Raw genomic sequence first — 15865 nt, 5'->3', positions numbered from 1 at the left:
TGCACCCAATATACATAAAGGAAAAGACTAAAATACCATTAATGAAATGAAAATAAGAGTTTAGGTAAAATGTGCACCCAACCCAAGAGTGCACCCTTCATTTTTCTGTGCTCACTGTGAAGCAGCGCGCGAAAACTTGGAAACTTAAACAAAGAGCAACCCAAGAACCTCCATTCTTATTATTCTCGTGACTGTGGCAGCATCTGAACTCGAAAGAGGCACTGCGATGATAGCAAACGAAGCCACCGGAGAAGGATTGAAGCCACCGGAGAAGGAGACGAAGCCATTGGAGAAGGACTGCTGCGAAACCTTGATTTGTTCCCAAAACATTAGAGTTTTCGCAGCATCACTGCTGGATTGGGTGTGGGTTGGGTGAACATTTTACCTAAACACTAATATTCATTTCATTAAGAGTATTTTGTCTTTTTCTTTGTATATATTGGGTGCAATCCAAAATGATATGGTGTAGGGAGAATCTGCCTTATCATAAATGTTAAGTCACGTTTTCTTACGTAGACCCTATTATGTTGGATACTTAATAGTTAAAATCGAGGGCAACTTCTTTCTGCACCTCTACAAATTTCTTCCTACACCCCATCATTTTCAGAGAAGACTGTATTACCCACTTTGAAAAATGATTTTTGGATTGTCTTTTTCGAAATATTTCCAGAACATCTTTTCCCGAATATGTTTTATGAATTCTGGATTTATCAATCTGAAAAGCGGAAAGCAAAAAAAAAATATGTGTTCCAAAATGATTTTTTATCTTCCAGATTTTCTATTTCAAAAATATCCTTTAGTTATGGAACCACTATCCCATAAACACCTAAAACTGTAAAGGATAATTTTAGTATTTTTGAAGAATGTAGAGGTGTAGGAAAAAAAATGTAAAGGTGCAAGAAGAAACACCCAAAATGGAATTATGAATAACGTGGATAGTTACTAACAAATTATAAGGTGAACTTTCATACTTTAATGACAGTTTTTATCCACTAGTACATAATTAATATATTTATTATAAATATATAAATATATATATATATATATAATAAATATCTATATTTTAGGAATGATAAGTAATAGTAATTTAGAAAGAAAAAAAAATTAATCAGATAAATATTGTGATAATTAAATCGTGTGAAGGACATTTTCAGTTGTCTTGGTGCAAAACTAGGGTATGGGTTAGTTGATTTCATTCTCGTATTGAATATTGAAAGTTAAAAGTTTATAAAAGATTAAAGGAAATTCTCTCTGTTTATTTCAAAAGTTTTTCTATATCCACATAATATTTTTTGTATTGTTTTTTATAATGAATGTTTTGATTTATTAATTGTCAAACTAAATAATTTTTTAGTTTACTTTTATATGTATTGTTATTACAACACTTATTATATTTTAAAATTATTAGGACAAATGAAATGATTTTTTTATACTTTTTTTAATTGCCAAATAAATGAGTGAAAGTAGTAGAATGTTCAAATGTGGGTGGTCAAATTTGTTTATTAGATGTTTGTTCAATAATGACTTAAAATTTGCTAATAAAATCAAAATGAATTCTTACTTTTGTATTTTAATTATTAAGGAAAAGGATTGAATAATTAATTTTCTGAAATTATTATTAAATTTTCATGTGAAAATAATTTAATATGTGTATAAATAAATAAAACATAAGTTTTTTAATAGTATAGCAAAGAGAGAAAAAAAACACCATTGTCATTGAATAATAGAGAAGGAGGAAATGAAATGAAAATCAAAGGAATGATCAAACATGGAAAAAATATATTCACATTAATATTAATATTATTATTATTAATAGTAATATTAATATTATTAGTATTTAATGACAATGAATTCTTACTTTTGTATTTTAATTATTAAGAAAAAGGATTGAAGAATTAATTTTCTGAAATTATTATTAATTTTTCATGTGAAAATAATTTAATATGTGTATAAATAAATAAAACATAAGTTTCTTTAAAAGTATAGCAAAGAGATAAAAAAATCAAAGGAATGATCAAACATAGAAAAAAATATATTCACATTAATATTAATATTATTATTATTAATAGTAATATTAATATTATTAGTATTTAATACAAATATAAATACACTATATATTTAATAAAATAAAATTATCAAACGGCGTCAATGATAACATCTTCTTTTAGCAATTCTAAATACTATATATAATTTAAAAAAATATTTTTAAGTTAAATTATCTAAAGATAATTCATATATAATCAAAATGAAATTGTCAAAATAAAAAAGATGTACAATATTTAAATTATTCATCTTTAAATAAAATAATAATTTATTTATTTATTTAATAAATAATTAAATTAATAATTTATTTTTATTTCAGAATAATTCAATAAGGTTTTGTTTTTACAAATAACGTTATATATGTATAATAATCATAATAATAATAGTTTACTTATATATATATAATTTATTTTAAATATGTTCAATTATGGTTATAATTTAATAAATAAAATTATTAACAAAAATATTACTTCTATAAATTCCCTTAAATAAAAATATGAAAAATATTTTTTTTGTCTCCTTTTTAAAAAATAATTTATTATTATATAAATAATTATCACATTTTAATTAATATTTTATTTTTGTATATAAAATAAAATTTGTAATAATATTTATAAATTTACGTCACATATTAATTCAATAAATTTTTTAATTATTATTAATTTATAATATAATATCTATAATAAAGAGAATAAATCAAAATTTCAAAGATATTATGAGAAAACAAACGTAATAACGTTTGTCTTTCCAACAATATTAATATTAATAATAATATTAAGAATAACATGGTTAATAATAATAACATTGTTAATAATAATAGGACTAATATTAATAATAGTAAAAATATGATTATTCTTATTTATACTAATATTATTATCATTATTAATTTTATTAAAATTAATATTAATATTATTAATAATAATATAAGCATAATTAATATTATTATTAACCTTATTAATAATTTAATAATATTATTATTGTATTTATTACTATTATTAATGTTGTTATTAATATTGATATTGTTATTAATATTATTAATATTGTTACCATTATTAATGTTATTAATATTATTAAAATTATCATTGTTAAAATATGTAGGTAGTATATATAGGTGTGTTTGTTTGATGTTTTATAGATTCAATCAAATTACAATAATGATGATTGGAAAGTTCAAAATTACACTAGCATTTTGTTTGTTAACAATATTTTTTGGTTCGCAATTGAAGTGTGTTAAGGCTGGTATTCCTTTCTTTCCTTCAAATGTAACAGTTCGTATAACCAATCGCTTTGACATGAGATATTTGGCTGTTCAGTGTAAAGACAAACACAATGATCTTGGGGTGCAGCAACTGAATGTTGGCCAAACATTTAGTTTTTCGTTTCTTCCAGATATTTTTTTCCCTGAAACCTTATACTTTTGTCATTTTGTATGGTTGGAAGGAGATCATTATTTTGACATATATGTCGAAAAGCGAGATACTTACTGTAAAGGAGATTCATGTTCTTGGGACATATTTGCGAATGGACCATGCAGAATGATATCGGGACATCGACAATGCTTTGGTTGGAATCCACCTGTCGTAGAAGAAAGGTTGCCTCTGCAACAAAGTAATAACACTTTATATGTATAACTTTTTCATCTCTCCTCAAAATTTATGGAGATTTCTCAGTAATAAAGAGAATACAAATAATGGTTATTATATATACATAAATGAGCAAGATAATTTTAGAACTTTACCACTCTTAATCTTACCTTTACAGCTCTTAATCTTACTCATAATCGTAGTAAAACATTATCCCTCGTATTATTAGATCTACAATTTGAAATAAAGATAAAATATATAGAATCAAAGACCTAATAAATACCAAATTAAAACTAATATGACAAAATTAAAACTTGTAAAATACCCATATGAAGTTTCCCTAAGACTTCCTCTCAAGTTGGTGAACAAGTGTTTTTCATTTTCAGTTTGGACTACAAAATTATTTACTATAACAAACTTCAAAACATTTCAACGGATTATTATATACAAATGTATGTAAATTGAATATTAATATGAATTAATACTCACATATACAAATTTATAGGTAAATTTAACATTACAATGCATATTTTTTTGACATAGTTGCGAGTAGATTAAGTAAGACTGGTTTGAAATTTTGAGAGTACTTTGGTAGGAATCCTCCCTTTGCATGAAGAAGATTGTTTGTGCAAAAAAAATAATAACATTTTATCAGTAAAACTTTTTCATTTTTTTTATCAAAATATATGGAGATTTATCAATAATAAAGAAGAATAATTTGTAGTATTTCTCATTACAAACATACATTAAATATATAAATAAATGGGTAAAATATTATGAAAATCTTATTATTCTTCCTTACCAACAACACAATGTCTCTCTAACAATCATATATTTTAACTGAAAATTACCTTTAACTTCGACTCCTAAATAATATGAGATTATTAACAATTATCCATAAATGCTGATCCAGTATACATGATAGATTAAAAAAAAAAAATAATATATCTTATTTTGTTCGTGATAACGACTTTAATAATCTAAGCTTTAATTCCGCAATGATATGTGTACCAACACACTTTAAGTATCTATAAGAATATTAACAATTAATTATTTAATAATCTAAATGTACCATAAAGTTATTGAACCTTATTTAATAATCTAATTCCAATTTAATAATATTTGTGTGTTTTGAACCTTTTGGCCATGTTATTGAAAACAGTTATTTTCAAATACCCCAAAGAAAAAAAATCACAAAGATGGTGGAAAATAATATTATGGGTATTTTTTTTATTAGAAATAATAACTCAACTCCTAGGTTAGAAATAAACTTATATGGAAGCTAAAATTGAAACAATATATTTCAAAAATACATAAATATAAAAAAACTTATTTTAAATTTATGAAAAGTATTTATACTGTAATATAAAGATATTTTTAATTATTACTATATTTAAATATTAAAATTTATCTAAGAAAAAGGAAATTAAGTATTACAATATAAAGAAAAATTCAATTATGATTTGTTTCCGTATCTAATGGATTCTAATTAATCTTAATACTAGGAGGAAAACAAGTATCTCTTTATAAATGGAAAATGTAGGTATATATGATAATAAAATATGTATATCGAAATCTCATATTTTTATTTAACGTATAGTTGTAAGTAAATATTAAAATAATTAGTAAGTATATTTTTATATAATGATTTTTTTAGTAAACAAACATTTATCAATATATAAATTATATTATAATTAAAATATATGATAAATAACTTTTTACTTATACTATAATTAAAATGTAAAATAAATTATTTTTAAAAAAATATATAAATGACATTATATATTTATTATAAAAAATTAATTATCATAACTTTATATGTTAGAATTTAATTACCAAAAAATAAGATGAAAATACCAAATAAAAAAAATAAAACTATAAAATTATGCATTCTAAGACGATAACCTCTAAAAACACTATTATTTAAGAAAACAAAATTCTAAAAACACCATCATTAATCATTTCTAAAAAAAACACTTACATTTAATATGGAGATTCAAAAATATAATATAAGACTAGAAAAAAATATTCACATTTAATATGGAGATTCAAAAATATAATATAAGACTAGTTGTTGATATTTTTACTTTAATGCAAATGTATGTGATCTCACTATGACTTCACTTTTGTGGAGTCTCTAAATTTGTCATGTAGATTTAATATCTTACACTAAAAGAAGTAATTTATTTTTCATCATTACCATTACATGGTTAGATACACATTAGTTTTATAATTTATATAGAATTCCAAAATAAATTGATGATTTTTTATTACATTCTTTCATAGTCTCATATGGATGAGGAGTCGAGATTAGAATTAATTTAATTACAATTTATTTATTTTTTAAAAATAAAATGTGATAGTACTCTAAACTCCAAAACGAATAATATTTCAAATGTGATAATTATACCTAATAATATCATCTCAAAAGACTTAAAATCGAAATTGATTGACCATAATATTATCATTTCAATAGACTTAAAATCGAAAATAATTGATTATAATATTATTATTTTACAGACTTGAAATTAAAATAATGGAGAAAGAGTAATGTAGTTTATTTTTTTTTAAAGCTTTCGTATTAGACATCAATGAAGTTTAACTATTTATTAATAGATTTTTTTTAATAATAAATTGTGAGGAATGATTTTGCCTACATTTTGAAATTTATTTTAAAATGTAAAATTTTAATATTTTGTTTTCATAATACTATTGTCGGTGGGGATGAAAAATGAAGAGTTAAAAAGGTAAAAATACGAAGTTGATTTAAAATCCAAAATCTTACCCTATTTTTCCCTTTTTTATGCATTTTTTTCCATTAAAAATAGTTACCAAAAACTTGGTATGAGAAAATATGAAAACAAAGTGAATTTTTTTGTCTTAATTCAATATATAAAATAAAATTTCTAATAATATTTATAAATTTACATCACATATTAATTCAATAAATTTTATAATTATTATTAATTTATAATATAATATCTATAATAAAGAGAATAAATCAAAATTTCAAAGATATTATGAACAAACAAACGTAATAACGTTTGTCTTTCCAACAATATTAATATTAATAATAATATTAAGAATAACATGATTAATAATAATAAGATTAATATTAATAATAACATTGTTAATAATAATAGGACTAATATTAATAATATTAATAATATTAAAAATATGATTACTCTTATTTATACTAATATTATTATCATTATTAATTTTATTAAAATTAATATTATTAATAATATTATAAGCATAATTAATATTATTATTAACCTTTTTAATAATTTAATAATATTATTATTGTATTTATTACTATTATTAATGTTGTTATTAATATTGATATTGTTATTAATATTATTAATATTGTTACTATTATTAATATTATTAAAATTATAATTGTTAAAATATGTAGGTAGTATATATAGGTGTGTTTGTCTGGTGTTTTATAGATTCAATCAAATTACAATAATGATGATTGGAAAGTTCAAAATTACACTAGCATTTTGTTTGTTAACAATACTTTTTGGTTTGCAATTGAAGTGTGTTAAGAGTGGTGTTCCTTTCTTTCCTTCCAAAGAAACAGTTAGTATAACCAATCGCTTAGACATGAGATATTTGGCTGTTCAGTGTAAAGACAAACACAATGATCTTGGGGTGCAACAACTGAATGTTGGCGAAACATTTAGTTTTAGGTTCCTTCCAGATATTTTTTTCCCTGAAACCTTGTACTTTTGTCATTTTGTATGGTTGGAAGGAGATCATTATTTTGACATATATGTCGAAAAGCGAGATTCTTATTGTATAGAAGATTCATGTTCTTGGGACATATTTGCGAATGGACCATGCAGAATAATATCGGGACATCGAGAGTGCTATGGTTGGAATCCACCTGTCGTAGGAGAAAGATTGTCTTTGCAACAAAGTAATAACACTTTATATGTATAACTTTTTCATCTCACCTCAAAATTTATGGAGATTTCTCTGTAATAAAGATAATACAAATAATGGTTATTATATACATAAATGAGCAAAAAAGAATCACAAAGGTGGTGGAAAAGAATATTATGGGTATTTTTTTATTAGAAATAATAACTCAACTCCTAGGTTAGAAATAAACTTACATGGAAGCTAAAATTGAAAGAATATATTTAAAAAATACATAAATATGAAAAAAACTTATTTTAAATTTATGAAAAGTATTTATACTGTAATATAAATATAATTTTAATTATTAATATATTTAAATATTAAAATTTATCTTAGAAAAAAGGAAATTAAGTATTACAATATAAAGAAAAATTCAATTATGATTTGTTTCCGTATCTAATGGATTCTAATTAATCTTAATACTAGGAGGAAAACAAGTATCTCTTTATAAATGGAAAATAATAAAATAAAATAAAATAAAATAGAAATAAAAAATATAAAAAAATATTGAATTATTATGTCAAGATAGTTATAGGAATGAAAAAGAAAGAATAATATAGGTATATATGATAATAAAATATGTATATCGAAAACTCATATTTTTCTTTAACGTATAGTTGTAAGTAAATATTAAAATAATTAGTAAGTATATTTTTATATAATGATCTTTTTAGTAAACAGACATTTATCAATAAATACATTATATTATAATTAAAATATATGATAAATAACTTTTTACTTATACTATAATTAAAATGTACAATAAATGATTTTTTTAAAAATATATAAATGACATTATATATTTATTATAAAAATTTAATTATCATAACTTTATATGTTAGAATTTAATTCCCAAAAAAAAGATGAAAATACCAAATAAAAAAGAATTATGCGATCTAAGACTATAACCCCTAAAAACACTATTATTTAAGAAAACAAAATTCTAAAAACACTATTATTAATCATTTCTATAAAAAAAAAACACTCACATTTAATATGGAGATTAAAAAATATAATATAAGACTAGTTGTTGATATTTTTACTTCAATGCACATGTATGTGATCTCACTATGACTTCACTTTTGTGGAGTCTCTAAATTTGTCATGTAGATTTAATATCTTACACATTAGTTTTATAATTTATATAGAATTCTTAAATAAATTGATGATTTTTTAGTACGTTAATACTTTTATTACTTTGATTAGGAGTCAAAATTAAAATTAATTTAATTATATATATTTTTTCTTAATTTTTTGAGACGTTATTTAGAAATAAAATCGTGATGGAGTTCTAAACTTCAAAGAAATAATACCTTATATGTGATTATTATAGTTAATGATATCTTCTTAACGAATTTGAAGTAAAAAATAATTGATCATAATGCTATCATCTCAACAGACTTAAAGTCGGTAATGATTGATTCATTACAACAAAATCATAAAATAGAAACCAATTTTTAGAGACCAAAATAATTAGTTAGTTGCAATAGTAACTAAATTAGAAACCATTTAAGAAACTAAAAAAAATTGGTTTCTAAATTAGTTTATATTATTGTTAAAAAGTTTATATATTGGTATCTAATTAACTACAAAAGTTTTAACTACCAATTATTTAGATACCAATTTAGAAACCATTTAACAATAATATACACTAATTTAGAAACCAAAAATTTATTTAGTCCCTAAAATAATCTCTAATTTAGTCATTATAGCAACTAATTAATTTTTATCTCTAAAAATAGTTTATATTTCATGATTTTCTTGTAGTGATTATAATTTATATCTCAACGAATTTGAGATTAAAACAATGGAAGAAGAATAATAATGATAGTGTAGTTTAACCATTTATTAATAGATTTTTTTTAATAATAAATTGTGAGGGATGATTTTGCTTCCATTTTGAAATGTAAGATTTCAATATTTTGTTTTCATAATACCATTGTCGGTGAAGATGAAAAAATGAAGAGATAATAAAAAGGTAAAAATACGAAGTTGATTAAAATCCAAAATCTTACCCTATATTTCCCCTTTTCTATTCATTTTTTTCCCATTAAAAATAGTTACCAAAAACTTGGTCTGAGAAAATATGAAAACAAAGTGAATTTTTTTGTCTTGAGCTAGTCTTTAGGGTTGAACTATTAGCATTATTTTTGTCTCTGACAACTTTCAGGAATCTGTTTTTGGTGACAGAAGTGATGGTATAGAACCAATAATGGAAGCTAAACAGTGTTTTTTTTAAATATATTTTCTTTCTTTCTTTCCCAAATGACCAATAATTGAGGACAACACAGTGTTTATACAGAAATTGAGAGGACAAAGATTTGCATGAGATATCTTGGAATAAAGCTTTATAGAAATGGATCCTTAAATGTGTGCCCTACAAAAAAGATGGGACACCTAATTTAGTATGCATCATCTCATCAAATACTTAAAACCACTTTGTTTCATCTTCATTGGAGTTCTTCCCTATATCATTATTTACATTTTTTTTTTCACTCATATAAAAAAAGTAGATTAGGTAAATAATTCCACTTATATATATATATATATGAATTCAACCAAGGAAATAATTAATGGGTTAAATCTAATAAAAAAATAGTTAACTTTGATTATTTACAATTTTTTTAAATATATTATGACTTTATTATTTTATTTATTTTTTGAGTCTAGAGTATAGATATGATTTTTTTTTTCAATACATTATGATTCTTTATTATTGTCAATATATGAACGATGTCAGGTACTTCTGATTAAAGATAGACGGTCATTACACCAAAACCTTTAAGATTGAGGTTCAATTGATGCAAGTCATGGGAAAAAACATCATATTTAATTGGTTATATACTCAATATTATGTATGTAATTATTGAACTAGACACTAATAAGATATCAAGACAAATTGGATAGTTAAACTAAACCCGTTTATGTAAAAGACTTACTAAATTGTTATAAATAGATGAAGATTTCAAAGTATATATTGTTCATTTATTACACATGTTTTATTTCATGTATATTTTTTTTATTTGCTTAAGCATCTGAGTATCTTTAGGAAGAAACTTATCTATCTGACAAGAAGGTAAAATTAATACATCTTAAATTAGTGGATGTGTGAGAGGAATAAGGTTTTAGATGTGAGGAGAAACAAAAAAGAAAACATTCATCCTATAAAATCACTTCAATTCATGAAAAAATATAAACATGAATATTTATTTTAGTACATCAAACAACTCATATGTTAATTTGAATTTAGAAAACATTTTTTCAAATTTGCATGGATATATAACTTGTAACCTTTTAAGACTAAAATAAAAGTTTTACAAATATAATTTGATGATACAACAAGCAATAGAATATGAGTTGTAAGACTTTTTTTTTCACGATGAATAATAATAAATCGTTTAATAAATAATAACCAAATAAATCAACATAAAAGTTTTATACTAATTTAACCCTCGATTTATGTATTAAGTAATTTTAACTTTATCAAATTTTGTCTTCCTCTCCCTACATATATCTTAGTATATTGTTATTTAAATAAATAAAAGTCTCGAAATTTATATTAAGAATTTGTTTACCCAAATCCCAAAAGACAGTTGACAAAAACAAGGAATTTTTGTTTGCCACTGCCGACTTTTACCTGTTCATAATCACTTTTTTAATATTTTTTTTATCAATTCTTAATTATACTTTATTCTTCTTTTTATAACTTTAATCAAATCTGGAAAACCTGGATACGTGTGAAAAAGTTATACTACTAGAAAAATATTAAATAAAAATCAATTTTACAGATAAAAAAAGTTAATTGTTATAGTAATTAAATTAGAGATATTTTAGAAATTAAAACTAAAAATTTATTATTATTGTTAAATTGTTTCTTAATTGGTATTTAATTAGCAATCAAGGTTTTAATTATCAATTATTTAGTTTCTAAATTTGGTAGCAAAAACTTTGGTCGCTAATTAAATAATAATTTAGAAACCATTTAACAATAATAAAAACTAATTTAGAAACCAACCAATTTTTATTCTCTAAAATGATATCTAATTTAGTCACTATAACAACTAATTATTTTTTATCACTAAAAATTAGTTTCTATTTCATAATTTTATGATAGTGTTACAACATAATTAACCGACAATGCTTCAATAGAAACATTAGAAACTTGTCACTGCCTTAGTTTTCATGTTATATTAATTGATTCCATTAAATTTAAATAAATATCTCATTTTATTAAATTGACCAGTTAAAGTAACTTTTTTCTCATCAAATATTAGCTTAGTGTTATTGATTTAGTTATTTTTAGATAATAATTTTGGTTCTAGATAAATATAAGAGAATTTTTTTTCTTGACCGATTTTTAACCTACATAGTGTATAACTATATCTTATTTTCTACATAAATTGGGTGTCTTGTAATTGAATTATCAATATATATTTATCTTTCAAAATACTGGTTTCCTATTATTTACTTGCTTAGTGGTGTCATTGCCTGTTAATTTGGGAAGCACAGAAAAATATTGTAATGTAAAGTCTACATATAAAAAATAGATTAAGAACAATTTTAATTTTAACTTCTTCTTGTAAAAAGTGATGTTTGATAGAATCAATTGATTAGTTATTTAAAAATGAAAAGTAATTAAAAGTTACAAAAATAAACAATTTTTAATTTATTTAATTAGAAACATTTAGTAATAACGGTTAAGCTTGGTAGTAAAAGGGTTCATGTTATATATCACTTTAACATCATTTTTTATTTTATAAAAAATATTGAAATAGAAGATTGTACTTTCTACATATATGTTGCCAATTTAAAATTTGTGCACTCTCAATCAACCACAAATTATGACTGAAAACGACTTTACAAAATTTGAGATTAGAAAAAATAGAAAAAGGTATTTACTTTTACATGTTAATGCATAAACTATTTATTATGGTCATGTGGGGTTGATTATATATTGCAATTAACATTGGATATTCTTGCATAGTGTTTGACATTATTATAAAGGTTTTGTCATAGTCATTCTTTTTCACTTTGTTTCCTCATTTTGGTTTTTTTTCCATTGCTCACATGAAAATGTTTCTTTTTCCATTGCTCACATGAAAATGCTCTTTGCCTCTCTTTGCCCTCATGTTTTTTTTTGTCTCACTATTAATTTGCGGGTTTCTCTCATCTTGTCTTGCAACTAACTAGGATTCTTCCCTCAACTTCACATCCAATAGTCACTTTCTAGAAAACTCTCTCTCACACACACTTAGATGCCACACTTTTTCACACCCAAATATTAAAGATTTAGCAGATCTTCAAAGACCAAGCCTCCACCTACATTTTAAGGTAAATCATCATATTATTCTTAATTTCTTCAAAGAAACCTAGCTAGTTTAGCTAGCTAGCTTCACCAGGTATATGTATATATTATCCATACTATCTTTTTTCATCCCAATTATATATAATTACCTCTTTTCTTGTAGTTGAAAACTTTGTCTTATAAATTAGTGTTTTTATCAGGTTTTTTTGATTTTTTTAAGAAAAATATACATGTATATGGTGATTGGTGTATCATCCAATAGAAAGAGATAACAATTGAGAAAATTCAATATGTACTACCAAAAGCTACTTGGTTGGTTTACCTTTTTCTTGCCTTGTAGCCACTTGCAACCGAGTTACACACATACAAAAGGGTATACCTACAGATTTAGAGAGATTTTACATGGAAATAGTCAGAATATGTAGAGAATATTGAACATGAAAAGAAACTGATAAAGCACAATTTATAAAATTTTCATGCATATATATATATATATATATATATATCATACTTTATGTGTATCTATCTTTGATTTCCTTTTCTTTTTAGTTTCTTTCCTCCATTTGTACAAAAAATGAAAAAAGAAGAAGAAGAAAACAAAGGTTCTGGGTACTGAGAATATGTGAATAGTGTAGCACTCAGTTTCAAAGAAGACTTTGGTACAAAAAGTTAATAAAAAAAGTTCAAAAAAGTGTAGCAGCAGCTAAGTGCTTTAACAAACAAGCAAAGTCTTCATAACCCTAAGTTTAATGAGACTTGGAAGAGCTTAATTAAGTTATGAAATAGCCCTATTACTTTCTAATCACTTCAAAATACTCAAACATCTTTCCATTCACGTGTCTATAATTCAATCATTTGAAATACCATTTGAGTTTGTTTGGTAGGTGTTGGGTTGTATGGTTATTTTAGTTTTTTATATGGGTTGGATCAACTCTTAAGTTGTTCATATGTATATATTGTTTTTTGTTGATAAAAAAAACCATTTGAGGTATCATGGTAATGACATTATATGATCACTTAGAATTTTTTTTATTATAAAAACTTTCATGTTAGGTATTACTATGCAACTTGACATCACAGCTAGACTGAAACGTCAAGTAACAACAATCATTTGTCATCACACCAACACTTAGAAGTTTACTATGTAGAGTTTGTGATTGTTATTTATTGGTATATAGTGTCTGAATTTGAGGCAAGTGAAGATCATGGCTTCTTCTAGCTACTCCAATTCTCCATGTGCAGCCTGCAAGTTTTTGAGGAGGAAGTGCATGCCAGATTGTCTTTTTGCTCCATATTTTCCCCCAGAGGAGCCTCAGAAGTTTGTGAATGTGCACAAGATCTTTGGTGCAAGCAATGTGAGCAAGATTTTGAACGAGGTGCAACCCTATCAGAGAGAGGACACTGTGAACTCTCTAGCCTATGAAGCAGAAGCAAGGATCAAAGATCCTGTGTATGGTTGTGTTGGTGCCATTTCAGTGCTCCAAAGACAAGTTCTTAAGCTCCAGAAGGAACTTGATGCTACAAATGTTGATTTGATCCGCTACAACACTTGCAATGAAATGCCAAATAGTAGTAATCATCATGAAGGAAGAAGCAAGATTATTAATGATGATGATGATTTATATTATGCTTCTTCTTCTACTAATTGGAACAATAATCCTTGTGATGAAAATGGGTACCCCAGAGGAGATATATAAGAAGAGTGTGTGCTTAATTCTCAACCCTCTATTCATCAATTGTCACGTATTAAATTTCAAGTTAGCCACTTAGGATTTTCTTATTGTAAAGTATTGAATCATGGGTCATATTCTGTGTATATATATCTATTTGAGGCCAAGTGTATGTATATATTAATATAATATGGTGTATATGTTATTGTGAGATGATTCTATAAATATATTAAAATCAATAAGTGTGTCTTTTGATTATATTTGAAGGTTGTAAAACAAAATCAAGTTTTATATAAAAAAAAATTATGTGTAAACAAATTTTTAAGAGTAACTAAACACATTACAAAACTAATTAATTAGTGTTTAAAGGACAAAAATAATAAATATATCACCAATTTTTAGTGAGGTGGTGTTGATAAGGTTGAGTTTTTTTGAATGAATGTTAATATAGGTGATGATATCTTATTTTTTTTTAAGGTTGAAGTACTAAAGTATTTATAATAAGGTTGGAGTATTCCTAAAATAGTTTATATTTATTTATTCATTATTTTTTCTTTTTTAGTAAGGTGGTGTTGGTAAGGTTGAGTTTTTTTTAATGAATGTTAAGTGATGATGATTTTATTGTGTTTTTGTTGTTCCCGATAGAATTTAGGTATCCTAAAATAATTCATATTTATTTATTATTGATTTTAGATAATAGAAAAAACCATCATTTTTCTTATTTTCTCATTGAAAAAAGACTCACAATGTAATTATCCACCATTAGTATAATCTCTTAAAAACCTTGAATGCAAATTGATATATGAACAAGTGAAGCAAAACAAATCTAGATAAGATGAAATTATTGTCTTTGGCATAACATAATACCTTAAATAACAAACACTTTCAAATGAAAAAAAAAAAAAAACTTGTGATGCTTTTTCTCATTGGCATGGTTAGATATGTGTCCTTTAATTTTGGCCACTAATTATATTCCACTATTTCTTTTTCTAAGAAAATTTATTTATATATATAAAAGGGCCCCCACTCATTATAAGGCATATATCGACAAGAGTTATTTAAGGTTGGGGTGTGTTAGCCAAATGGAATCTTATTACTTTTTTATTTAATACTTTCATACATCTTATATATTTCATTATATATAATGTCACCTACACCTTTTCAAGCATGCACTTGCACTTTCCATATATATATATATATATATTATTTATTCTTTAGGTGAAGTTCTCAAAATGGCCTTATCTATCAACCTTTTCAAGCATGCACTGCAGTTTCCACGAACCTTACTTATAATTTTTTAATATGAAAACAAGAATAACAAATATTAATAATAT

The 15865-nt window shown here is 23.6% G+C and overlaps 1 protein-coding gene across 1 annotated transcript; it reads left to right on the top strand.

Moving 5' to 3' along the window:
* The first annotated feature begins 12749 nt into the window (after positions 1 to 12749).
* Positions 12750 to 14742, top strand: LOC137836720 (LOB domain-containing protein 25-like). Its single transcript, XM_068645425.1, has 2 exons — positions 12750 to 12887; positions 14040 to 14742. Exon 2 carries the CDS (start codon positions 14067 to 14069, stop codon positions 14556 to 14558), a length of 492 nt encoding a protein of 163 aa, XP_068501526.1. The 5' UTR covers positions 12750 to 12887; positions 14040 to 14066; the 3' UTR covers positions 14559 to 14742.
* The last annotated feature ends 1123 nt before the right edge of the window (positions 14743 to 15865 follow it).

This window comes from Phaseolus vulgaris, chromosome 4 (genome assembly GCF_000499845.2).
Source record: "Phaseolus vulgaris cultivar G19833 chromosome 4, P. vulgaris v2.0, whole genome shotgun sequence".
NCBI lineage: Eukaryota > Viridiplantae > Streptophyta > Magnoliopsida > Fabales > Fabaceae > Phaseolus > Phaseolus vulgaris.
The sequence above is the reverse complement of the archived record's forward strand: the minus strand, read 5'-3'. Positions and strand labels throughout refer to the sequence as shown.